The 26919-nt window shown below is 36.4% G+C and overlaps 5 protein-coding genes and 1 long non-coding RNA gene across 25 annotated transcripts; 3 read left to right on the top strand and 3 right to left on the bottom strand.

Moving 5' to 3' along the window:
• Position 1: 1 nt before the first annotated feature.
• LOC110857355 (zinc finger protein 724-like) lies at positions 2–2984 on the bottom strand. Of its 5 annotated transcripts, none has more exons than XM_035857611.1 (7): positions 2844–2984; positions 2694–2769; positions 2084–2280; positions 1786–2013; positions 1428–1720; positions 628–648; positions 2–116 (listed from the first exon to the last, which is right to left on the bottom strand). In XM_035857611.1, the coding sequence occupies exons 3-7, from the start codon at positions 2201–2203 to the stop codon at positions 35–37; spliced, it is 744 nt and encodes a 247-aa protein (XP_035713504.1). In that variant the 5' UTR covers positions 2204–2280; positions 2694–2769; positions 2844–2984; the 3' UTR covers positions 2–34. The 5 variants fall into 5 exon arrangements, with proteins under 5 accessions (XP_035713504.1, XP_035713503.1, XP_035713505.1 ...); XM_035857610.1 differs by having other exon boundaries at positions 2084–2268; XM_035857612.1 differs by having other exon boundaries at positions 2084–2220.
• Positions 2985–3051: 67 nt separating this feature from the next.
• Positions 3052–7713, top strand: LOC110857364. 11 transcript variants are annotated; one of them, XR_004836530.1, is made up of 6 exons: positions 3052–3111; positions 4218–4267; positions 4438–4536; positions 4714–4799; positions 4887–5061; positions 5161–7713. It is a non-coding gene; the product is annotated as an uncharacterized LOC110857364 (long non-coding RNA). The 11 variants fall into 11 exon arrangements; XR_004836532.1 differs by having other exon boundaries at positions 3060–3095; XR_004836534.1 differs by having other exon boundaries at positions 3060–3095; positions 4218–4271.
• Positions 7714–8420: 707 nt separating this feature from the next.
• Positions 8421–10091, top strand: LOC118438005 (gastrula zinc finger protein XlCGF71.1-like). The gene is made up of 3 exons (XM_035857660.1): positions 8421–8740; positions 8821–9228; positions 9289–10091. The coding sequence occupies exons 1-3, from the start codon at positions 8621–8623 to the stop codon at positions 9511–9513; spliced, it is 753 nt and encodes a 250-aa protein (XP_035713553.1). The 5' UTR covers positions 8421–8620; the 3' UTR covers positions 9514–10091.
• An 887-nt stretch (positions 10092–10978) lies between these two features.
• LOC110857113 (putative agmatine deiminase) lies at positions 10979–25747 on the top strand. 3 transcript variants are annotated; one of them, XR_004836562.1, is made up of 8 exons: positions 10979–11090; positions 11177–11559; positions 13314–13657; positions 14114–14710; positions 15027–15305; positions 24553–24715; positions 24838–24946; positions 25025–25747. XR_004836562.1 is itself a non-coding variant. In XM_035857649.1 (4 exons), exons 1-4 carry the CDS (start codon positions 11027–11029, stop codon positions 14154–14156), a joined length of 834 nt encoding a protein of 277 aa, XP_035713542.1. In that variant the 5' UTR covers positions 10979–11026; the 3' UTR covers positions 14157–15843. The 3 variants fall into 3 exon arrangements, 1 of the variants encoding a protein (XP_035713542.1); XR_004836561.1 differs by having other exon boundaries at positions 14114–15305; XM_035857649.1 differs by lacking the exons at positions 24553–24715; positions 24838–24946; positions 25025–25747 and having other exon boundaries at positions 14114–15843.
• On the bottom strand, positions 15887–17957 carry LOC118438001 (zinc finger protein 135-like). 2 transcript variants are annotated; one of them, XM_035857650.1, is made up of 4 exons: positions 17213–17957; positions 16898–17008; positions 16407–16823; positions 15887–16343 (listed from the first exon to the last, which is right to left on the bottom strand). In XM_035857650.1, the coding sequence occupies exons 2-4, from the start codon at positions 16937–16939 to the stop codon at positions 15969–15971; spliced, it is 834 nt and encodes a 277-aa protein (XP_035713543.1). In that variant the 5' UTR covers positions 16940–17008; positions 17213–17957; the 3' UTR covers positions 15887–15968. The 2 variants fall into 2 exon arrangements, with proteins under 2 accessions (XP_035713543.1, XP_035713544.1); XM_035857651.1 differs by lacking the exon at positions 17213–17957 and having other exon boundaries at positions 16898–17183.
• LOC110857351 (zinc finger protein 749) lies at positions 21754–23798 on the bottom strand. Of its 3 annotated transcripts, none has more exons than XM_035857646.1 (4): positions 23695–23798; positions 23259–23467; positions 22772–23179; positions 21754–22699 (listed from the first exon to the last, which is right to left on the bottom strand). In XM_035857646.1, exons 2-4 carry the CDS (start codon positions 23376–23378, stop codon positions 22313–22315), a joined length of 915 nt encoding a protein of 304 aa, XP_035713539.1. In that variant the 5' UTR covers positions 23379–23467; positions 23695–23798; the 3' UTR covers positions 21754–22312. The 3 variants fall into 3 exon arrangements, with proteins under 3 accessions (XP_035713539.1, XP_035713538.1, XP_035713537.1); XM_035857645.1 differs by lacking the exon at positions 23695–23798 and having other exon boundaries at positions 21754–22034; positions 22358–22699; positions 23259–23672; XM_035857644.1 differs by lacking the exon at positions 23695–23798 and having other exon boundaries at positions 23259–23671.
• Positions 25748–26919: the final 1172 nt, after the last annotated feature.

Genomic DNA, 26919 nt, shown 5'->3' with positions numbered 1-26919 from the left:
CTTTATAAGCATTTTAATTTTACAACTTGGCCGCTTAATCCGTTTGTCTCGCCTCGAGATTTAACAAACTATACAGATTTGTTTTTCTGAGGATTACAGTGATATCATTGTTACCACTGTGGATAACTTAGGATTAGTTCTAATGGAACTTACAATGGAGGTTTCCCAACATATGCTCACGACTTGGACCAAACTGGTATCAATCGATCACAAATTTAATTGTATGAAATTTTCAAGTTCCACCGTCTGCGAATGTGCAAGTTTTAGCAGATATATTTGCATTCCAAAGAGGAGAAAACGTCCAGTAAATTTAGAAAAATTTGTCACGTTTGGGGCGAATTCTATCCTCTTTTTTGCAAATATCCTGGCCCAACCTGCGCATTGGCAGATAGTGCCATTTGAAAATTGCATATTAATTAAATTTGTGATCGATTGACACTAGTTTGGTTCAAATCTGTGAGCATACGTTGGGAGACCTCCATTGTCGGTTCCATAAACGGAATGATTTGCATATACAACTTGTACATATGCAAATCGTTCCGTTGTAATAAGTTGTATAATACAACTTATTTTTGCACAGGTTTCACAAACTTTTATCGTTTTATTGCACACTGTAATACCACTTACTTAATTAGTTCGGGATACACTCTAAATAAAACAGTGGTAAAATTAGGTACATAACTAATTGACATCCTCATGAAGTTGGTAAAAATGGCTGCATGCTATTCATTTCTGTTATCAAAATTAATTCCGCAAATGCCCTTATCTATCTAATAGGGAGGGGATACGCTTAAATTGCGAGTTACGCAAAGCAAAGTTTCCCTGGAGTTCAATGTAATCATCCAATATTGCCCCCAAAATTAAAATTTGCGTTATTTGTTAACCCGAAAAAATTGATCCTACATTATTTCAAGTGCCCACGTGTCGTGGATTTAACGAATTTATTTACACTGCTGCACAGAGTGCAATCACACCATGACAATTTTGGATCGATTAGTATAACTCTTCAACAATGTGACGCCTGTAATTTGATCCATGATAATCCTGCAAAACTCACTTAACCCAGCCTTTTAAACCTAATGTTTATTCAGTGCAATCTGTCAAATTTTTGCACACCTGAGTCATGCACTTATAACAATGTATAACGTGTATTAATTACAATACCTATTAGAACATGTGAAAGATATATTTGTGAATGCATAAGAAATTTGTTCTGCTCTTGTACGCGAGCTACATATAATAAGAATGATTTTCTTGCAGAATGTTTATTAGGATTTCTAAATTTGCACTTGAGCAATTAAGAATTAAGCCCTATAGATGTCCATTACATGCATAATTATTTTGACCCTTCGCGAGTATGAATTCCACAATGTTCCACCAATTTGTAAAATTTGATGAATTTCTTCCCACAGAAGTAGCATCCATACCTCGCTGGATTGTGCCTAATGCTGTGATTGGCCAAATTGTGTTTCGAGTGACTTCTGTACCAGCATTTGTCGCAGGCGTGGATCCTCTCTTTATCCGTCTCATGCACCGCCTCCACGTGACGCTTCAAATGATACGAGTTGGAGAATCTCTTGTCACAAACTGTGCATGGACAATTCCTCTGATTTTCATGCACACGTCGGATGTGGCGTTGTTGCTCACTCCTCCCAAAGAAAGTCTGAGGACAAACGTCACACTGGAACACGTCTCGGACAGATTTTTCTAAATGCGTCATCTGTAAAATTATTATGTCCTTGAGTCACCAAGTCTTCCTCACAAAATGCTATTTTTTTTACATACCTCGTGAAGTCTCATGCCTGAATTGTGGGTGAAACTTCTCCCACAAGTGGAACACTTATGCGGCTTCTCCGTCGGATGGGTGAGAATGTGTTGGTCAAGTTCAGCCTTCGTTTGGAATTCTTTTCCGTACAGCGTGCATGGGAAACGACGGCGACCCACCATTGTGTTATGAAGTTTTGACTTGTGGGTAGATAAGGCGAATTTGTTTCTGTAAATTTTACCGCAAACCTACGTATTATAGAAGTGGAAAGAAGTGGATCATAAAATTAGTGACACCTTTGCAGGTTTACAAGCTCACTTCACATTTGACCTCGGCACCGGGGTCGTGCGTGACCATGTGTTGAGTCAACTCGTAATTGGCTTTAAACGCTTTTGAGCACTTTGAGCATTCGTATTTCTTCTCTGGCTTCACATCCATGAGGGAGGATTCGGCATCTGTTGAGTTTGTAGATTTGAGGTCCTTAAACAAATCTAATTTGGTACCTGTAAGAAATGCTTACACAATATTTCATCAATTTTTGTAACAATTCATGAATTGAAAAAGATTCCCGAACACATTCCCAGAAATTTTTAGCAAAACTAATTTGTACATATGTAATTATTCATATTTACTAAACTGCTTACTTTATTTAGAAAGAGTGTATTATCTACTTGTCAAATAGGTTACATCATTTTTTAAATAAGACTGCAGTGCAATTTCTTCTCAAAATACGAAATACAACTTACAAATAGAAATGTTGACCTCAGAGAAGGACTAATCTCGAAAACCCTCAAGCTAAATGTATACGATTTCAAAATACCATGAAAATTACGAGAATAATTACTTCGAGAAAAGTTGAATTTATTTGTGAAAGCTTTCATCAAAATCAGCGGTTTATATGTTGCCTAAACTAGTGTGTTTGCCTCACGTTTTCATTCCGCACACCCCACGCGCTCTTTCGTCAGGAAGCATATCTTTTCCACGTCGCACGGTGGGCCAGGGATCTGAAAATATGCCATTAAGGCAGTTCTGCTATTATGTATAAACCAATAAATAGGTCGAATTATTAAATGCATACCGTAACGGTACCGCTCTCAGATATTATTAAGTATTTTTTTAATCGAAATTGAATTTTGGACGGCTAATTAACTTATTTCAGGCCGAATTGTATTTTTGGCTGAAAATTTTTATACATGGCCCACAGTGCGTCGCTTCCTTCTTTGTTTGCATTGGAGGGATTTACACAAGAAAAAGCTGCCACTCACTACTTCGCGATTTCTTATTCAGTCCGAGTCGAACCTCTCTCCGTGTTTGATGCAGGAAGGGAATGGTGAGGAAGGCCAAGTGTACTGTACAAATCTTTTTCGCATCGATGTCACCGAATTTAATAAACAAAACTCCAAATTTAATTTTGGGAGAAAGGATTGATATGACATAGCTATTTTTGAACTATGTGCAACCACTCCCCCTTTAAAAATTGGGGAATAAAATCGGGAAAAATGAGAAATCAAATGTACCTTTGGTACAATAAGAATAAGACCTCAACTTGCATTTGACATTTGACTTCCCCCTTGAAAACGAACATTTTGATGCATCAAAAGTTTCAAAATTCGAAAATTGGCGGTTTTTTTACGTACGCACGAATCATTAAAAAACGCATGGTACCAGCCATTCACTTCGGACAACCTGATGCCAGATTTTTCTCCTTGAGAAGAGCTACATTTTCAGCTTTTGTCGTCCGAAGGGAAACGCTGGTACCATGAGAAATTTGAGGTCAAAGTTTCTGAGGGAGGGACTTATTTTGCAAGAGCCGTAACAAACTCTGGGTACTAATGAGATATGTAAGTCAATTACCCAACTTACTAAAATTTGTGATATTTTAATTACCTAATCACCCCAAATTTAAAACTTAAGTTTTTTTGAATTTATACGAACGTGTGTTTCGTGAATTTATACGGCACTGTCACAACGACAGCCAGCGGTGGTGGTGGATACCCACCAGAATCCGATTCTCACTCTGTCTCATGCTAAATATGGAAACGAGTTTTGTAGTACACTTGGGCTGGCTCAGTTCTGGTTTAAAATTTTATAAAACTGAATTTCCTTACACATTTAATTTGAAATAAGGCCGATTGGAATTTAAAAATTTGATAGCTAACGTTGAGTAAGTTGCGATAAAGTAAATTGTTTAGATTAAATAAGGGAATTTGCTAAACTACGTTAGATTTACATCGCATTCAAGGCTTTTGTGTGCAGTCTTTCTGAGCTGCAGTTTTCGTCACGTGATTGCCCGAAGTGCACCCGAGTCATAGCTCGGGTGCGCCACCACCGCACGAAACCCGTTCCTATTGGTGCTCGTCGGATCACATGACGAAAACTGCAGCTGGGAAAGACTACACACAAAAGCCTTGATATCGCATTAAACTAAACTTAATTTAAACTGCAACCAAAGATTTGGAAAAGAAACACATCGACATAAATCAGCTGCAATTCATTAGACAAGTAAGTATTTCAATAATTATTTGGTCTTATCCAGTGAAGAATAAATAATTAAAGGTGTTTTTTAAATCCAATATTTCTCGTCGAGTGAGAATCAAGTCACGATATTTATTTAAGACTTAATCAAATTATGATTATAAATGGGCGGATTCTAAATGTCTTTGTAATTACAGAAAACTCTGCACTGCACCGATCAATTAACTGATTGTTTACACTTCAATTTTTCCTGATGGCGAACAGTTGTTCCAATTTTACTTGGTTTCTTGGAGCAGGTAAGTAAATTCTACATTTCATTATTAATTAAGAAGGTTTATAATAGAGCACAAGATTTATTTATCGACTTATTTTAATCCTCTCCCCCCCCACCTTCCCCCATTCGATTATATCATTTTGCCCAACACAACATGTCACAAAAGTAGTTAATTTACATCATTTTGTTTGTTTTTTAGGTCGTCAAAATTTCCTGCTTCCGAGTTTTTTCTAATTTCTTATCTAACCGTTTGATTCTGGACACTTTCCTAAATTATTATTCCCAGTAAGTAGATCACCTGTTTTATTTATGTATGGATCGATGTATTTATGTATTTATCTAATTTTAGTATTTTCGTTACTTTTTGTATAGCCCGCAATGCACTTTTAGTCTCCACGAATTGCAATGGAACTTCTACCACGGGGAGGATCAAATATTCTCCTAAATTTACAACTGTAGCCTCAATTTCCGTCATCATGACCGGACTGCCCTTCAGCCTCGACCTCGTCAGCTTCCTTCCACCGTTCCATTCTACTCGACGACACAGGTAAATAGTGCATATGGATCACATGGTTTAATAAATTATGTATGAAATATGAAACATTATTAACATATTTGTATAGCTTTGTTTTTATTTACTGTTCAGCCTTGGCGAACTTTTAATGGAATCTTATTTTCTGCGATGTGGAATCCAATATTCTCCCAAATTTACAACTCTATTCTATTGCAATCATCGCAACTGGACATCCCTCCGCCAAGTTTGTCGACCTCGTCGCCACATCGATAAGTAACCTCCTCTCGTCCACATTGAGTTGACATCGTTTCATAATAATCTATAAGCTAATGTATTTAACGTGTAACTTTCAGTTTAGAAATTCTACTATTTTTTAAGTCCAAATTCTCTTCGCAGTGAAATTTATGTTAAAATTATTCAATCCTTTAAACTTTCTCACAATCTTCACATTTCGTTGGTCAGTCTGTTTACTATCCAGTCTATGTTATCCAATGATCCTAATTTTAACACATTTGTGAATTTCTTCTTCTATTTCGTCTTTCTAAACTATGGCTTCTTTCGTATACTTCGTTTTTTAGTTCAATTCACATAAGTATGCCTTAACGAAATGAAGTTCGGTGCATGGTTAGATATCTTTATTAATCAAGCAATAATTTTCGTTCGAGAGCCCTTAAAGTCATTTTAGAAAATAACAATGTAAGTTATTATTCTACATATTTCAAGATATCGGGATGTAGAAAAAAGATGCAAATCTTGCTTATCAATTTTGAACTTAAGCTGGATGTCAAAGCAGTGAAGTAGACCCTTAGAAATAATGGTGCAAAATTTGGGGAACTTGTAAAGCCCAAGTTGGTTGTCCCAGTTAAGGTTCTCTGATTTTGTACATAACTGAAAACTGATAAAACTTACTTTAATTACGTTGGTCTTTACTAGTCCCCCAATATTTGCATGCGTATTTTATCTATAGGAGAAATAGCAATCAAACGACGCACTGTTCAGAAACTGAATTGTACAAGAATGGTAAATTTGTATAGTAAGTTTTTCACAGAAACATTTCATTTCCAATTGTATAATATATTATCGATCTGAAATTTAAGAGGTTCCTCATAATTTTTTTGCCTGAATATAAATCTCAGTGGGAAGAGAGCGATGGTTTTTATTATTATTTTGTAAGCCAAATGTACTGGTATGAAAATATGGTTTGGAGAGACGAAGTTCAAAATTATTTAAAACCAAAATATATTTTATCTTGTTCATATAACAGTTGGATAGGTCGGCATTATTTGTGACTAAAATATGCCTATTCCAGATTCCTCAAGAAATACTTTCTTGCGTCATTTATTTATGACAAACTCCCGTTGATTGCAAAAATGAGTTTTCTGACCGGGTTTAGAACGTTAACGGATAATTTATTACTAGAATATATTTTCTGCTTGTGTTTCATTATTTTGTCTCCAATCGAGCTTAGGCTAAATTTCGAATGAAAAACGAGTGAATTTATTTTAATCAATTTTGCTGCAATTTGTAATTTGCATTTTCTTATCAACATTTTTGGCTCTATTGACTTCCGTAATCTTTGGTTTGTAATTGGACATTTAGCTTTCGTAGTAATAATTAGCTAGTAGTGTAAACAAATTAAGTGTACGGTTAGAATGTACATATTCATATGAAACTTTGTAATGTTTCCACGTTTTGTAATGTTTGAATTGAATTGATTTGATATTTATTATTCAAAAACATCACGCCACAATAAAGGTAGGTCTAATATAATCTAGAAACTAGAATGAAGTCAAGGAATGTATAATTAACAATATTGTTGTAGTAATTAATTTTAGAAAATCTTTATCCTAAAATGGGAATGATTTAACATTTGTCAAATTATCCGTACAACTATTCCTTAGACAATTGTAATGTCTCTCAGAAATCATTATTTAACAGGGATTTATGTGGTTGCTAAAATTGGTAGGTTGCATATGGGGAATTGATATATCCCGCATGTACTGAGCTGTGATCCCGTTAATATTTTTCAACACTGTTTATCTTAACTATTTCTTAAAATCTTCATCAATTTATTACTGTTCTACCAAATGTATCGGTGAATAAGTAGAACCCAATAATGACAATTCTGCACATAGCTTAGCTCAGGGCATGACATCCTCAAAAATTAATTTTAGGATCTCTAGTTGAATGCATTCTTTCCAATTGTTCAATCTTATTGTAGGCTAAGGGCCAACTTAATGAATCCCTTTTGATGGAAGGGTCAAACGCTGTCATTGTTACAAGCTTTGTAACGAATCAAATTATCGCAGAAATCATGACACAAATTTATGCATTAGATATTTTGAAAAATCAGGTCTCCGTCCGAAATTTGTAACATCTGTGGCCACTATTTTTATACTTATTTATCATGGTAATGATGAATAATTTATTGAATTCCGAGCCAATTTTTGTCTGAAAATTTGCTACGCCAAAAATTTACTATACAAAATGGTGAACTTTGTTAATGCGGAAATGAAAAACAATTTTGCCCCCAGATCCATTGAGTTACATGATCGTTAGTGATTGCAATTGTTTTCTACTTTTCAAACAGTTTGTGGGAAATTGAGCCCTAAAGTTCATATCGTTGAGGCACGCTCGTCTAAAATCTTTAACACTAAATATTTTCTCCTACATTTTTTTATACGAGTTACGTACTATTCTTTTGTACTGCTTTACTATTATAATTAAGCTATAAAAATCTTAATAGTAATTTTTTAAGTCTAGGTAATTACTATAATTAGTTATATTTTGAACTATAGGTAACATAATGTACTAGTTATTTAGTTTTAAAATTATTTAGAAAATTATTACATGTTTTTCGGTATTAGTTATTTTTACAAATTAAAAATTATTCTATTCGCTTTGTATTCCTAAATATTTGATAGCACATTAATAAACAAAATCAAAGAGGCATCCAAATCTGTGTATCTTTTTTATTAGAATTTCGACCAGTCAAATGTGGATTAACGTGTTATCGACGCATGTAGTGGTGAAATTTCGTTATCAACCCGACCAAGTCATAATTACAAGTCTTAAGTATTGTCGCGCTTCAGCTTGTTGCTTTTTCAAATCACCTTCAAATTTCGTTTTTTTTGCTCCTCCGTCTGTGGAAATTACAAAAAGTATCCTATCTCATAAAATGAAACTTTGGAACTTACAATGTTTCCAAGGATTTCACTTCTGTGGCCCATTTGCTTCAAGGAAGACCTCGGAAATGCATCACATCGCTTTTTCATGATATTGAGAAAACGGTTTAGAAGAAACGTTTAGTAAATCTCGCTTATCCCAATAATATGAAATAAATTTGACAACCATGATGACCTTCACACTGCATTGATACGTGTGACCTTAATCTTCACAGCATTTGTCGTCGCAAGAATTTTAAAATTATTTTTATGAATCTTGTATCATTTTTCCCCATTATTTCCAGGTCAGAGCCAAACTCAGAAATAAATCAGCGCTTCCTGAACAAGTGAACAACCCAAAATTTTGCAGTTGAATTCTTGTCTTCGGAATTGAAAAACTATTTTTTCGTAGTTCAACGTCACACAAAATGGATTCAAACCTAGAAAAGAAGTGGAAATGCCTTCATTGTTCGTCGACGTTTAAATACAAAGGTCAAATGGACCTTCATCTCGTGACACACGACCCAAACGCAAAAGTCAAATGCGAGGTGAGTAGGTTTTTAAGACAAATTCTACTTACAAATCTACAAATAAATAAATCCTCCTCCTTTGTTGACTATTTATTTAGGTTTGTAACAGGATTTTCAAGAATCCTCCTTCCTTATCTTCCCACGTGTCACACATGCACACCAACCGGATCCATCCTGCTTGCAATATTTGCGTCAAGCCGTTTTCGACCCGTTCCCATTTACGGAGACACATTGACGCCGTCCACAACAAGAAGGAACGATCTCGTTTACATTGTGAATTTCCTGGTTGTGAAAAAACCTACTTGAACAAGGATGCCGTTTCGAAACACGTGAAAACTGAACATGCCGAGAATCCAATCCGATTTCCGTGTTCACTTTGTGGCAAAGAATTTAAAAGCAAAGGTGATCTTAAGTACCATATTTTCACCCACACGACGGAGAAGCCTTTTAAATGTGCCACCTGTGGGAGGGCTTTCAGCCAGAAATCGAGCGTGACGCGTCATGAGGTACTTATTTTGTAGGGAAATAATTCGTAAACAAAATATCTATGTGTATTTATTGTACAGATGACACATATTCAAAAGTCCAGCCGAGAAACCTTCCAATGTCAGCTTTGTCTGCAGACTTTCATCAATAGAAGAAGCTTCCAGACACACATCCGGGTGATTCATGAAAGTCGGAAGAATTATACGTGCCAATTTTGTGACAAGAGTTTCTCCTCATCAACCAATCTTCATTTCCACCTCATCAACCTTGAAGGTTCACGTGGAGGCGGTACACGTCACGAATAAAGAGCGGGTCCATTCCTGCGACAAATGCGAGTACAAGAGCCATTCTAAAGTCTATTTTGCTCAACACGTTAGACACAAGGGTGCGACTCATGAATGTTACTTTTGTGGAAAGAAATTCGTCACTTTTTCTGATTTGGTAAGACACTGTGGTCGGCTTCGTACCATGGAGAAGTAGGAAGTTTGTTGAGTTTTGTTCAATTTACACCATTAAATTCTTCACGATGATAGAGAAATTTTGCTTTTTTTAGATTTGCAAAGATTTAGATTTTTTTGCGATATTACATACTTTATTTTATATTTTTTTACATGAATTGTCTACTATTCTTTTGTATTGCTTTACTATTATACTTACTTTATAAAAAAAATCTTATGATAATGGTATTAATTTTTTAAGTCTAGGTAATTACTATAAATATTTAAATGTTTGAAACATTTTAAGTATGCATTATCTGTAACATAAAAATTAGTTAACATTATGTGGAAAATTAATACGCATTTTTCGATATTACTTATTTCCAAAAATTATTGTATGTCATATTTGTACTCCTAAATATGTAATAACACGTTAATGAACAAAATACAAGAAGTATTTACGTACATAAACATGTATATCTTTTCTATTACAATTTCGACATGGGAAATATTTGGAAGATCATATTATTGTCGCGAAATTCTCCGCAGTTTTGGGGAAATCCGTTTTTTTGGCGAACGCGTTTTCATGTTTGGATTAGAAATAGCAAGCACATTAGGCATGATATGCATGTTTATTTGTATCAAGCAAGATATTTAAAATTGAAACAAATAAAATGACGCCGTGCCATTTTCGTCAATACGTGATGCAGAATAAACTGGATTTAAGATGGTTCGTTGCTCGTGAAGTGAATTGCATAGGATAAATATGTACGCGTATTGCTTACCGTGTGCAAAAAATACATACATATGTACATACCACCTTGTTTCGTGCAGTATTCCACATAATTCTGTGGTTTAATTAGTTTTTAAATGAGCCGGATGCACAATTATGTATGTAAATATGTGCATGTTTGGACTGACACTTTAATGTAGCGGATGAAAAACTAACCTATTATGCTGTCTAAACTATTGTCGTTACTTTTCTTAATTGCATGCCTTGTTTTTGTGGCTCCGTCTCTCCTCTCCTGGGAACATTCATAAATTATGTCATGCAAAAATCCCAATTTTTCAGTCCTTCCCTCCACCCTTGTTACGCTTTTCACACCCATTTTCTACACGTGGCGCAAGTCGGCCTATCAGGAAAAACTGCTACTCTCAAATCCCCTTCAGCCCTGCCATAATTTATGGACATCTCCTTTGTAGTACGTATGTACTTTGTAGTTTGTACACAAATGTGCATTCATACGATGTACGAAAATATGGTGACCAAAAACTATTAAAAAGTTAGCTATATAATTTGACTCATCGACTACAAACCCAGTATCCTCTCCGTTCTTACAGTATTTAGCAACTTAGCAAAACTAAAGTGTAATTCGCAAAAATGATAATTTCCAACCTTTTCCAGACAAGTATTGGTATCGTCGTTAGCTTTCTGTTGTGCACAGGTAATATTATCATTTATTTTTAAAAAACACTTACACAGATTTCGAAATTCTTTAAATTTCCATTTAAAAAAATAATTAATTTCCAGGAATGTCATCTCCTAAGATTCATATTCCTCCTGAATGGGAACCTCACTCACATACTTGCATGGTTTGGCCGGCATCCGCGAGAATTTGGAGGTCGTCCAGCTACCTGGACAAAGTTCGCCAGGACATTGCCCGCATTGCGAAGGCAATATCGCCCTACGAACCGGTCACTCTGATTGTCAACCCGGATCAAGTATCCTCAGCAAAGTCGGCTTTCACGACGACTGACTTGAAAAGAATTTCAATCGTACCAATGCCCGTGGATGATTTGTGGGCGAGGGACACGCTTCCGGTATTTGGAATCCAACAGGATGGGAGTTCGTCACCTGGGTCAAATACCTTGGTCGGGATTGACTTCAACTTTAATGGCTGGGGAAACAAACAGGTAAGTGTTTCGTTTCTTCCTGGTGAGTTTGCTACATTTCTTACCAGAGTCCGGCTAAATATGTTCTTAAAAACCCCGAAATATTTATGTAAAATGTTCAATCAAATCGCCAAAATATGTATATAAAACATATTTTTAATTCGCTTTAAATTGCCCCAAATTTAGCTTATTTGACTTCAGAAATGCCAAAAAATGCTTTTACATTTCAAAGTGACAAACTAAAAACATTTGAATACAGAGAGTGAATCAAGATACAAAACTCACTTTTGTTTATTTTTCTACAGCTTTATTTTTCGTTTGTGAATTTTATAAATTGCTTCAATGGGTAGCCCATTAGTTTGTCTAACGAGGTGCAATCGCTTTTTCTACGCCATTATCACCTTTGACACTTTTTTGGAGTGATTTTGTTCTACCCGTTTTGAAAAGTTTTCCAAAACCCACTTAGCGCCCGAGCCGTCAGCTTGAAAATCTCTGCTTCAAGTACTCAAATCTAAAATAATCCATCCGAATAATGTCATGCGACTCGCCAAGAGTAATTGCAGTTAAAAATTTATTTCTGGAAAATAAGTTTTCATGCAGTTATCGCGAATTTGTTTCGAAAAACGCGATGTAAGACGGCGTGGGGGCGTACAGCGGGTCCTCCTCCGCGTTAATATATTTAGGTCAAAGTGACTGATCCTAAAAACTATTGCCTGACTCACCCCCAACATTTTGCATACTTTTCTGTGGTGACGGATGTTCCTTATTGATGAAATTTGCAATCTAGTATAACTCATGCTCGATCCTGACTGATCTTGAACCCCACTTTGGTGGAGGTGGAACTCCAGCCAATGATTTCTGCCTCTTTATGATAGTGCCATTTAATACAATGGAAACATGGCTTTGACTGGTACTTGAATTCAGTTGTCGCCAGTTTCTTAAAAAAAATTTATGGTACAATTCATCTTTGGAAACCTCTTTTACGGCTACCTCGCACTCCGTGGGGGGGAGTGGGGGCATGTTGCTGCACAGAACTAAGAGTGATTTTGCAAACTGTTCCTTGACTATCTGGGTACGACACGTGCAAATTTCAATAATCCCAAGTGTCTCTAACACTTGTTATCTCAAAAATAAAAGTGAGTTTTGTATCTTGATTCACGCTCTGTATGCTCTGGTATTATTTCTACGATGATCGGAATTTTTTATGAATTGTGAATTTCTGAGGTTTCTCTAAAAGAATATATTTTTTTTCGAAAAAATCGCTGAAATATGTAAAAACATATTTATGCGTATTAAAAATAATATATATATTTTCGAAAAAATCGCCGAAATATGTAAAAACATATTTATGTGTATCAAAAAATGCGCATTTTCGGTAAAAACCTCGAAATATGTTAAAACATATTTATATGTACCAAAACCTGGAAATATGTAAAATATGTGAAAACATTTTTTTGACCGTGTGACCTATGCCTGACCAGGAACAATATCCCAAAGTTTCAATCCGATCGGGTTATTATTGAAAAAGTTTAAAATACATACATATCCGGACTCTGTTTCTTACACTGCAAAGCAAAAAACGTAAGAAATGCGAGGTGCAAAAAACTGCAAAAAAGGCAAGAAATATTTATAGCGGTGGGAAGTAGTTTCTTGAACCTTGCATTTCTTGCATGGCAAAATACTTGCAATTAGTTGCAATAACCCTTTTTCTTTTTCTTACGGTTATTTCTTGCAAGTGGATATTTTACACCCGAAATATTGAAATATGCATGTAGGTCCATACAAAGGATGCCAAACTGGCTGAAACTTTCTTGAAGTACTACAACATTACGAGGCTGACGTCTAAAATCGTGGGAGAAGGAGGAAGTCTCGAGTTTGACGGGGATGGAACCTTGTTAGTAACGGAGAGCAGCATCTTCAATTCGAACAGGAATCCGGGCTATAAAACGAGACGAGACCTCGAACTGGATCTAATATCGGTTTTCGGGTTGGAGAAAGTCATCTGGTTCAAAGGAGTTGTCAACCAGGACATTACGGACGCCCATGTCGATTCTTTGGTCAGGTTTGTCCGCCCTGGCGTCGTCATATTGAACCGGCCACCGAAAGGGAGTACGTTAAGGTAAGGCCATACAATTAAAAATCTTACAATGGGGAGCGAAACCTTGTTCAACCCAGATTATTTTTTTGATCGTCTCACCAGTCTCACGACGTCAGCGTCGATTGAACGCTAACTCTTTAGAAACAACATTTAATGCGACATTTGGATACGAAAATTCAGATGCGAAAATTAAGCAAGCTTATGAGCGCCGCAAGTTCGCAAAAATGCTCGGTTTTACAGCAGAGGCTGTGTTTTGCGGCAGCACCTCAGACTTTTTGTCAAACTGGCGGACCCCGTAACTTGCTGAGTTTTTCGCATCTGCGCAAGTTCCGCACTAAATCTTGTCCCTAAAAAGCTTTCTTTCGAATTGGGATGACCAAAACATTATCTGGGCTGAACATGGTTTGCGTCCCCATTGTCAGTTTTATTTATATGAACGTATCTAATAAATATCACAATCGAGTAATCGTTCGCTAGGACGTATGGTCGAAATCTTCCGACGAAGCAAAAGCTGTCCTAAAAAATTCCACGGATGCCAAAGGACGACCTTTCACCATCGTCGAACTCTATGAACCCGATCCCTACAAGATTGTCGTTCCTCCGGGGACAGAGGACGACTTTCTGTCCTCATACCAGAGCTGGGTGATTATTGGTTTTTGAGGGTGGATTAAGGATTATGGATTAACCACAAAATAATGTGGATTGTGATTAAATTATTTTCGTCAGATTAATTCATGTCAGGATTAATCCGGATTAATCCATAAATTCTGGAAATTTCAGGATTATGGATTAATAATCCGGATTAATTTGGTGATTAATGATTTTACACTACCTACAGATATATCAAGCGCAACAAATTTCAACTATGTGGTTCCACATAAAATATTTAAAACGCCAGTTTCAATTGATATACAGTCCATTTATTTACGATACGACCCTCGACGTCACCACTGCAATGCTTTTAGTAATGAGAGTGATGACGTCGAGGATCGTATGGTTAAAAAAATAGAAGTATGTAGCACAAGGCAGCGAGGACATGTTGACTCTTCAAATAGTAGCTGACAGGACAAAGATGTGAGAACTTGAGACTTCAAGCTACACAGTGGGATAAAATGGAACTGTGGAAATTGAACTGAGTAATCCAGATTGAGAATTAATCATGAATAAGTAATCATGATTAGTAATCATGATTGGGATTAATCAGGATTAGTAATCCGTAATCACGATTACGGATTATGACATCTAATGGGATTATTCCCGGATTAATTCTAATTCCAGAAAAATCGGGATTATGGATTGAGATTACTTTACAAAAAACTCTCATTGCTGGATTAGGGATTATGGATTAATAATCCATAATCCGGGATTAAAATCCATAATCCTTAATCAGGATTATCCCAGCTCTGCCTCATACGTCAACTACTTGGTGGTCAATGGGGCCGTGATTATGCCGCAGTTTGGAGATAGGCAAGCAGATGAGGAGGCTAAAACAATTTTGGGGCTGCAATACCCTGGGAGAAATGTGGTTCAGGTGAATATCCCGTATTTGGCGTCTGGTGGGGGTGGCATTCACTGGGCGACGCATGATGTGCCGAGTGTGGCTGGAAGAACGGGCGTCTAGATATCCACAAAACATCGAAATTGGAGAACTTTTCGACCTTACTTCTCGGTAAAAATTGATTGATATTGACCGACTTTACTTGCCTCTGAACTATTTACCATATCACTTACACTTTTGCAAGGGTACACGCTTCATAATTTTACCTGAGCACTTTTTTCTTCACCTTTCATCTTCATTCTCCGCTCATTCATCAAGCCATTTTAGTATCGCTTTATTACCGTCGACAAATCTTTGTTATGCTTTAACTTTGCTTGATGGAAAGTTGAAGACTTAATCTGTAATTCACTTTCACAAAAAATAGTGTGAAATAAAATCCTGCATTTTAAATTGAAGTTTTTATCACTTATCTACATATGTATGTCATCATGATGTATTCAAAATTGGTACATGCGTACATATGTATGTAGTGAAAACAACTTAATATATATATATATATCTTCAAATTATGAAGTTAAAGTGGCCTCTCTCCTCCTTCAAAAATTGTGGAAGTCTGGAGTGTATATTTGTGATAAATTGGTGACGTCCTGCACTACAAAATTGTGTCCTTTTATGTATTTAAATAAAATCTTAAAGTCGCAAAGTGATTAAAAAGTAGCTGATTATAAAGACAAGTGAAAATTATTATTTTTAAATTTTGCCAAATGTCGCAAATTTAATGAAAATTCGCAAATTATTGACATGTCCATTACACATACAACATAAGTATTTTAGCTATTCTAAAGTATGAACTCTACAATGTCTGACCAATTCGTGAAAACTGAAGAATTTCTTTTGACAGAAGTAACATCCATGCCTCGCTGCATTGTGACGGACTTTGTGACTGGCCAAATTGGATTTCGAGTGACTCATGTACTCGCATTTGTCGCAGGAATGAATCTTTTCCCTGTCCGCCTTGTGTATCTCCTCCACGTGCCTCTTCAAGTTCGACGATTTGGAGAATCTCTTGTCACAAATTGCGCACTGGTGATCCCTCCGATTTTCATGCGCAGCCCGGATGTGGTATTCTAGGTTATTCCGGCGTAAAAAGGTCTGTGGACAGAGGTGACATTTTAACCTGGCACGGGTAGATTTTTCCAAATGCGTCTTCTGTAAATGAATAAGCTTATTTGTAATTTTTCCATTAATTTGTCACACAACATGCTGATTAACCTCGTGACGTGTTAAGCTTCCCCTGTGTGCGAAACTCCTCCCACAGGTGGCACAATTGTACGGCTTCTCGGTCGTGTGCGTGGGAATGTGTTGCTCAAGTTCAAACTTCGTTTTGAATTCTTTCCCACAAAGTGTGCACGGATATCGGACCGGATTTTCGACGTGTTCAGTTTTCACGTGATTCGCCACAGCGTACTTGTAGCTGTAGGTTTTCTTACAGCCGGGAAATGTGCATGGGAAACGAGGGGGAGCCGACCTGCTGTGGACCGTGTCGCTATGTCGCCGTAAACTGGTAAGGCTGGAAAACACCCGGTGACACGTGTCACAACTTGGCCCAGTTGGTCGCATCCGGTTTCTGTGAAGTTTCCACATGTGGGAAGATAAGGCGCGCCTACTTTTGGAAATTAAGCCGGAAACCTATGTGTGAAAGACAGAAGTGAGCAAATTAGAGTTGTATAAATAGTTTCATTTTTGCAAATTTGCACCCTCACCTCACACAACTTGACCTTGGCATCCGAATCGTGCTTGACCATGTGTCTAGTGAACTCGTTATCGGTTTTAAACGTTTTCGAGCACTTTCAACATTCCTATTTCCTTCCTGGCTTCAGATCAAGGCTTTTGTGTGTAGTCTTTCCCAGCTGCAGTTTTCGTCATGTGATCCGACGAGCACCAATAGGAACGGGTTTCGTGCGGTGGTGGCGCACCCGAGCTATGACTCGGGTGCACTTCGGGCAATCACGTGACGAAAACTGCAGCTCAGAAAGACTGCACACAAAAGCCTTGGACTTGACTGGATAATTTGAAACCTTCTATTTCCAAATTTATTACGTGGATTAGGTCGAAAACCGGTGCCAGTGACAAAAATAAAGTAAAAATAAATTTTTAAGGTCACCAGACCCTTAACGTGAGACTCGTGTCGTCACTACCAACGTCATAACAATGACGTTATAACCCTACATTTTCAATTATTTCTCAGCTACCAGAAGGAATTTTGGAATTCTTTCTACGGCTATTTTAGATAATTCCGTTGTGGTCATACTCGAAGAAGAAATTCAATATTTCGGTAGGTTTTGAAAGCTGAGGTACAAAAAGTATGTAAAAAGCATAAGACCAAACGTTATATTAAATTTGTACCTCAGCAAAATTGGCCAATCGAAATTGAAAAATTTCAAAAGAATCTTATTAAGCAGCTAATTATCTACAATAGCGGTAGAAAGAATTTCAAAATTCAATTTCAAAGTCTCAGAAAATAGTTTTAAAAATTGAAAAAAATTGAAATAACTGGTGTGATCCAGACTTGTTGTGCGAGGGCCGTCCACTAACTGCGTATTGCATTCGATTTTAGTGAATTGAGTAAAAACATGAATTAAAATGGTTTTACAAGAAATGCAATACAGTACATAGTGAATGCGTGTCCCCCCACTTTCCTTTGTAAACAAAAAACATATGGGTTTTGGGAAAAGTAAAGCATGGTGAAAAGATTTCGCGCCGTATTTTTCCTGTGAGATTTTTTTGAGACAACTACGTCATCGAAAGGGAGCTTAAATTTTGAATTTCAAGTCGATCGCGCAATTTTATTTTGTTTACATTTGGGAACAAAAGTTGAGTAGTCCTAGTAGGGAACGTCCATATATTACATCATCATTCTTAGGTGAGGCTATAGTTACTAAAAAATACCTAAAGCTGTATCCATAGTCCGTGATTTGTTCATGATTTCGTCATGATTTGATGGTTTATCGCATCCATACTCCATAACTTTCCAAAAATTATTTTATTCCGATTTTCTGATTGGTCGATTTTTTAATTGTTATGGTGATTAACATGCTGTAATTATGAACCCGTGAAAGCATCACCAAATCACGAACAAATCATGGACTATGGATACAGCTTAACTAAGCATTCAGTCGGGTTCTAAAAAGTGACCAAAGCCCATAACTTTATTATTTCTCAACCGATTTCGATCAAATAAAAACCCAGAGTCAATTATAATCATGAAGAATCTAATTCTCAGCTGCCATGCATGAACTGTTCTTATTTTGTGTTTAATCGTCCAAAAACCACTTCTATGACAACATTTTGCCTTATTATACGGAAGTGAAGCATTTAACAGAAAATGTGCGTGGATGGAAATGTGAGACAAATAGCTATCTTTCATTTAAAATTTTAATCATCAAAATCGGTTGAGAAATGAAAAAGTTTTCCCTTTGACGAAAAATGAACCTTTGGGTTCAGGGCCGCGGTAACTGAAGGGGTCAGGTTCCCTAGCAATTGAAAAGCTTTGATTCAAATTTTTAAAAAGTGCAGGTGTAAATATCATTTAAAATGTCTTAACATATATGGCCCGGGTTAGGACATTTTACAATTTGGCATCCGTCAGATAATTTTCATAATCAACTCAAATCAATTTTGTTAACAAATTTTCAGCACCTATCTCAAATATTTGAACCAAACTTTTGTTACTGATTCATCGCGATATTACCAATTAAAAGCTTAAAATAAACTAAACCCTAAAAAGGATTGCTTACCTAGTACCCGCTAAAATTCTGTTATAAGATTTCCCGGGTAAATTAAGCAGGCAAACCAATTTTTTAGAAAGTTGTAGTATTTTTTATTGAAATCTCCATGCAATTGTCAGTCAGAAACCATGTTACAAAAATTTTTGTGACCCAAGGTGTCAAAATGATAGAGCAGCGAACATGGCCTGTTTCAATTTTTCAGCAACATTTTAGTGAACATAAAAAATCGACAATTTTAAATTGTTCAATAAAATTCGGAATCGATTGCAAGATGGTCGACCGTACCATAAAATGATGCAGTGACACTGGCAGCCAGTGGCAGCGTCGACGACCGCAAAAGGAGTGGAAGGGAACAGCCAAAATTCACCAAGGCGCGAAAAAACTGGATTCGCTAAAATCAATGCCGAGCCCTAAGAAAATTTCCCTCGCAAATGAATGGATCAAGTAAAAATAAAATAAAAAATAAAATAATCCTTTAAAGTCAACAGATATCAGTTAAAAGCAAACTGGTTTCCAATCTATGACTGTCCTTCTCACCATATAACTCTGGTGATGAGTTGACGAGTTGAAAACCATTTCCCGGGCCCATAAACTGGACCTTGGACTTATCCCATAAAGACATGAGGAGAAATACTCCCTAACTACATGGCAAGGAAAAACAGGCCCGACAGAACCCGGGCGCTGATGATGCGGTACGCGTTTGAAAAATGGAAACGGATATTTTCAACAAATGAGCCAAACTTTATGGGTGATGCCAAATAAAATAGCAAAAATACCGTTTCTACACCCCATCAGTCTTGACTATTCGTAAAAGTTTCAAAAATGTTCATCGTACTTACCATTCCGATTTTATGATTTTTTTATTGGACATAGGTTGGACTGGGTCGAAAAAGTGAATTTTCTTACTCTGGGGGTGAAATTTGGTATCAAAAATTATTTTTTTCAGTTTTCAAGTGAATTGTGACACCCGTGAACCATAACCTGTTAAAAAAGAGCGAAGTGACATTCAAGCAGGGCTCAGGTCCTGCTCAAGTGGTCAAGATGGTAATTGGGTGGTTGAAATCCCAAATTCCTGACTCCGTTTCGGATCAAGAAAAAAATTCACTGTCGCAGAAGCTTAGGCTTCTGAACTATGAAATATTTTCCAAACTGGAGCTAGATGTGTGTGCTAAACCCCACACAAGTTTGGAATCCATAAAAAATTCAACGGTATAGAAATGAGTCCAGTCTCCCCTGGAACGCGAGCGTACTCCGATCGAGTGGTGGATACCAAGACTCCTGGCTCGTGTCGCCTTAAAAGATTGACATTTTGAAAAGTGAACAGTGTTTCTTATACGAAATTTCATTGGCTTTTCACTTATGTACTTATTTTTTCGAAATTCAATAAACTGGGTTCGCTACAATGGCTTTTCCTTATAACAGTTCTTTTGCGGGTACTGGGTAGGTTAGACTGGAGTATGTGCGATTAAAAGTTTGAAATAACCCCCTCCCTCCTCCCACCCTCGAGAGAAAGTGATGGTAAAATGAGCATCACCGCCCTGGGAATAATTTTTGAATTGTGCAAGTTTTTGCAGTGCAAATATAACAAAGGATTAACATAGAATTTACGTAAACATACCCAAAGAATGGCTGATTATCTGTTACTTGACTGCGCATTCAAAGTGAAATATATAAGCCACAGCCCATGTCTTATTTTACTTACCGAATGAACTTGTCTTCAATAATATTACAGTACATTATTAACGAAAAATCAACAGCCGCCAATGGTCATTCCAACGATAAAACTAGTAGATGCGTAAACTGCTAGAATTGATTTAATGTAGACCAAGTACATGATATTTTGGGACGAAATTATTTAACCGTGATGAAATTATTCCAGGGCGGTGATGCTCATTTTACCAACACTTTCTCTCCAGGGTGGGAGGAGAGAGGGGGTTATTTCAAACTTTTAGTCGCACATACTCCAGTCTCACCTAAGCAATCCTTTTTAGGGTTTAGTTTATTTTAGTAGGTGGGTGGTTTAGGTTTCGGTCTTCCTATCTTTCCCATGTTAAAATTCCCTATCCCTTGATGTTGTTTACTTTGGGTGGGTGGTAAATCGAAAATTTTTGATGACGTAACATATGGATGACCCCCTATTGAGATAAATGGATCCAGGGTGGAGTTTCAGACCATATGATTCTTCAGTCTCGAGATGATCGAATGCATATCGAGTTAACTCTGTGAGTTTGCCATTTAGTTAACATTGGGGGCTTCAGCCGACCTCTCAGAGTCGCATGGGAGAATCATCCACCTTGCTTGACAAAGACGACTTTCTGTCCTCAATATCATACGTCAACTACTTGGTGGTCAATAGGGCCGTGATCATGACACAGTTTGGTGATAGGAAAGCTGATGAGGAGGCTAAAACAATTTTGGGGCTGCAATACCCCGGGAGAAGTGTGGTTCAGGTGAATATCCCGTATTTGGCGTCTGGTGGGGGTGGAATTCACTGTGCGACGCATGATGTACCCCGTTTAACGAGCGGGGCTGGCTTCTAAGTATTTATTTACAAAACATCGAAATTGGATAACTTCTCGTTAAAAATTGATTTATATATTGGCCGACTTGACACTTGCCCCTGAACTACCATATCTCTTACAGTTTTGTAAGGGTATACACCTCATAAGAGCACTTTTTTCTTCACCTTTCATCTTCAATCTCCGCTCATTCATCAAGCCATTTTAGTATCGCTTTATTACCGTCTACAAATCTTTGTTACTCTTTAGCTTGATGGAAAGTTAAAGAGTTAATCTGTAATTCACTTTCACAAAAAATTGTGTGACATAAAATCCTGCATTATAAATAGAAGTTTATTACTTATCTACATATGTATTTTATCATGATATATTCAAAATTGGTACATGCGTACATATGTAGTGAAAACAACTGAATGTATATATATTATATATAATTTGAAGATATATATAATATATATCTTCAAATTATGAAGTTTATTAAAGTGGCCTCTCTCCTCCTTCAAAAATTGTGGAAGTCTGGAGTATATATTTATAATAAATTGGTGACGTCCTGCACTGTAAAATTGTGTCCTTTTATGTATTTAAATAAAATCCTAAAGTCGCAAAGTGATTAAAAATGAGCGGATTATAAAGACAAGTGAAAATTGTTATTTGTAATTATTATTTTTACATTTTGCCCAATGTCGCAAATTTAATAAAAATTCACAAATTATTGGTATGCCCCAAGATTCCTAAACTTTTTAGCTTGTTTCCGTGGAGTGAATTTATTAAAATTATGTAATGTCCTAATTACATAATCCTAATACATTCCTAATTCACTCCACGGAAACAAGCTACAAGCTAAAAAGTTTAGTAATCTTGGCTATGCCCATCACACACGTAACTTTTCTAAAGTATGAACTCGACAATGTCTGACCAATTCGTGAGAAGTGACGAATTTCTTCCCACAGAAGTAACATCCATATCTCGCTGCATCGTGACGCATTCTGTGCCTGGTCAAATTGTGTTTCGAGTGGCTCCTGTACTCGCATTTGTCGCAGGAGTGGATCCGCTCTTTATTCGTGACATGTATCGCCTCCACGTGACTTCTCAAATTTGCTGACTTGGAGAATCTCTTGTCACAAAATGCGCACGGATAATTCCTCCGATTTTCATGTGCAACTCGGATGTGGCCTTGCAGGCCATTTTTAGTTAAGAAGGTCTGAGGACAGAGGTCGCACTGTAACACGTCTCGGACAAATTTGTCCAGGTGCGTCATCTGTAAAGTTAATATGCATATTGGTAATTTGTCAACTAACTTTTTCCCACAACATGCTTACGAAGTATTTACTTCGTGACGCTTCATGGTTCCCTTCTGGGCGAAACTTCTCCCACAAGTGGCACAATTATACGTCTTCTCCGTCGTGTGGCTGAGAATGTGTCGCTCAAGGCTATCCCTCGTTTTAAACTCGTATCCGCAAAGCGTGCACGGAAATTGGACGGGATTTTCGGCATGTTCAGTTTTCACGTGTTTCACAACATCACTTTTGTTTAGGTAGGTTTTCTCACATCCAGGAAACGTACATGGGAATCGAGATCGTTCCTTCGTGCTGTGAATGGTGTTAATATGTCGGCGTAACTTTTTCGAATCGAAAAACACCCGGTGACAAGTGTCACATTTCGGTCGCTTCCGGTTAGTATGAAGTCTCGACATGTGGAAAGATAAGGCACGCCTGTCTTTGTAAGTTTTACCGCAAACCTAGACAAGACAGAGGTGAGTAAATGCATCTTGTAATATTATCTAGTTTAGTTTCATTTATGCAAATTTACACGCTTACCTCACATTTGACCTTGGCATCGGGCTCGTGAGTGACCATGTGTGTAGTCAACTTGTCATTGGTTTTAAACGTTTTTGAGCACTTTGAATATTCCCATTTCTTTCCTGGATTCAGATCCATGCTTATTCTCGGTATTTGTTGAGCGTGTGGATTTAAATATTTGTGTATCCACAAAAAATTGATGTGGTTATCCAAATTTAATTTGATACCTGTTAGGAAATATTTTCTTATCATACAATATTTCAAAAATTTTATGCCAATAAGTCACACACACGTTTTAAAAGGATTCATATGCCTAGAAATTTTTAGTGATAATAATTTATCTTGATTCTAACACCAACAAAAAGTTGTACTATTTAAATATTCATTTACCGAAATGTGTCAAAATTTGACACATTTGGCACACGAAATTTGACAGTCAAATATCGTTGCTTACCATGTCTTGTATCTTGTGTACTTACACATGTATGCAGTTGTTTCTTAGAAGTAAATGCATAAGTTTTGTTATTGTATAGTGGTTCGCGTCGTGTTAATTAAAAAAGGTTGCTTTTTGTAACCGGAGCGACGACCTCAAAGTGACGAATTCCTGGATAAAAATAACCAACTGTGCACCCTTGGGGATCAAACATTTGCATACATATGTAAATATATCATGGATGACTATAGTTGATATCATGCGATTCATTTTGAAGCTTTGGGAGGAGGTTGATCCAGTGAATATGCTGCGTTATTTATTTTGTTTATGTACATAAATACTAGTCTGACGAAACCCCGTAGTGGTAAAAGGGCACATTTATTTTTAATTTAGGGTACTCATTCAGCGCACTCTCAAATTCCGCAATGTTTCGCTAAAAAGGGAGAGAGAGGTGAATATTTCTAGGAATTTTATTTCCAGCATCGAAATTCAACCCTTCACCCAGTGAATGTTTTTCTCCTTCGGTTCTCATTGGCACTAAGCATTCTGCACTTTAAACATCTCAACATTTTCAACCTCGCTTAACGCCACTTAACAAATAAATTTGCATAATTCAAACTGCATTTTGAAAAACTAAGGGAAACTTAAATATTTTAAACCTAAATAATACTAATTAGTGAAATTACAAGCCAGTAAATAAATTACCTCTTCTAAAATGAAACGCACTTTCACCTTTCCACAAATAAATTCGGCTGGACGTTTAGAGTGAGTAGTTTTTGAGTTTCATTGCAAATATTCAAAGTTTGTTATTGATCTGAAATAATTTTAGGTACGATTCTCGCTAAATATTAATTATTGAATTTACAATTTTTACCTTAGATCCAGCTTCCTAGCCGAAGTTTGTTGCATGGAGGAGGGATTTTTGGAATCTGCTCGACCGACGCCATACCTTCGAATCATGCTGACGCAGAATGACGGGGCGACAGTTATGGTTGCTATAGCGACCGGAGATTTTTACGACGTGGCAAAAAGTCTCTATGAGGTTCATACATACTTAATTGGAAAATTAAAATAGATATTTAAATGAATGAATTAATTCTGATGTAAAGTTTCCAAAATTTTGGAATATATATAAATTACAAGTTTTTTGATATTTTTGGGTAGGTCGGGAAGGCTTCCTGGTTTCCACGCGGCATGTTCGAGATCCGTCCTCGTACATCGCAAGACTCGTGGTCAACTTATCCGTACGAGTTGTGGTTTCTGAACGATTCCGGTAAGAAATCTTCCCTTAAAAATTTGATGGAATATTATTCGATGATTTTTTGCTTTTTCATGATATTTGTTTTGGTAGGCACAGTTGAGGAGACGAGTGATAAATCCTGCCAGACTTCAGAATGGGACGAGTCGATGCAAGACATGGGCATTTTCTAAATATGGATATTAAACTAACGTGAATTTTATTACACATGTACAGACGTCGTATATGAATGACCGATAAAGCCTCAAAATATGAATGAAAAATGACCGCAAAAATCCCCAATATATGAACATAAAAATGACTTTATTTTTTTAATTTTTGGCTTAATTGTTTGGTATATTTTCTTGTAGTGCTCAATTTTTATCAATTAAACAAGTTCTGGGGTGCTTTAACTCATTCCCAATGAATTAAATCACCTTAGGCGAAAATGAATGTAAATTTCTGCAAGTTTTTCATAATGGTTCATTGTGAGAAAACTGAATTTTTTGTCATTTTCTGTCGATTTGGTTGCCAAATCTTAGAATTTGGGCAAAAATGATAAAATGCACGAAAAAACCCCGAAATATGATCGGGAATATGAATATGTCCCAAAACCCGAAAATATGACCAATATGAGAAAATATGCTTTGACCTACGTGACCTACTAGTGACCATAAACATTCTCAGAAAGTTTGGCGACTGTAGGTCAATAAATGGAAAAAGTCATTTTTCATTCATATCCGACGTATGCACATGTACTATGTACTGGTAACATTTTTTACATCTCTGCGAATACAATTTGTACCACAATGAATAAACAATTGTACATTTTTTATCTACACAAATATCGTATTTTGTTTTATATTACATATTTACTAATTATTTAATAACTATTATGATTTTCTTCTTGCTTGTAATTGAATATCTGTACAAATTATGCCTTCATAACAAAATGCACAGCATGCTGTATTCGCACCGTAACCGTTTGCGAATTATTTTGGTTAAATATGTATGGACATGCCCAGTCACCATTATTCATTCAAAATTAATATGCAGTAAAAAATCTGAAAGGTTATTTGGCGGATGATTGGTTTCGACCACTTAATATTATCTAAAATTACACCAATAATGAAATTAATATATAAATGCTGAACGATTTAATATATAAACTTGTAACTAAAATCCTCAGGTTTTCTACCAAACATTTTTGCCAACAATTCCCAAATTATTGATATGCCCATTACGAACATATTTAAGTCTTTTAACTTTTCTAAAGTATGAACTCGACAATGACATCAATTCGTAAGAAGTGAAGAATTTCTTCCCGCAGAAGTAACATCCACGCCTTCCTGGATTGTGACGAATTTTATTCTTGGCGTGGAAAAGGTTGCGTTGTTTACCAAAGAAACGAGTGACAATTGACAAATTCCAAAGAACCAACGATTTATTTATGTATGGTCCGTAAATAAATCATGGGATTAATTTTGAAAATAAAAATCGAATTTTAAAATTCGTTTATTTATTACTATGTTTAGTTAAATAAGTCTAAATAAATGTTTGCTTAGGCTAGGCAGGCTGCCTAAATAAGCCTTTATTTCCCAGTTGATATTATTGGTAGAACAAATGACAATATATTGAATATTACGAAACAACACTAAATTTATGATTACACGTAAATATGCTCATATTTTTTCGTATCAAATTAAGACCTCATAATGGGAATATGTAACGGTGTAAGTAAACATGCATGATTCCACACATACTTACATATATACATACACACCATTATTCATGCCAATTTTAAATAATAGTGTGGTATCATAAATATCTATGTGAACCTCGTAATTATTTTCCATACGATATTAAGCCCTATGAAACAGCATGGTGGAAAAATACCATATTTATTTTAAAAATAAATGTACCTCACTCGTTGCACGATCACATTACAAAGTTTTCCGCAACACCAAAGGAGAGAGATGAATATTTCCAGGAATCTTATTTCCAGCGTC

The sequence above is a fragment of the Folsomia candida genome, unplaced genomic scaffold, assembly GCF_002217175.1.
Source record: "Folsomia candida strain VU population unplaced genomic scaffold, ASM221717v1 Fcan01_Sc018, whole genome shotgun sequence".
Lineage (NCBI taxonomy): Eukaryota > Metazoa > Arthropoda > Collembola > Entomobryomorpha > Isotomidae > Folsomia > Folsomia candida.
Note: the sequence above shows the minus strand (reverse complement) of the source record. Positions and strands in the feature narration are given on the sequence as shown.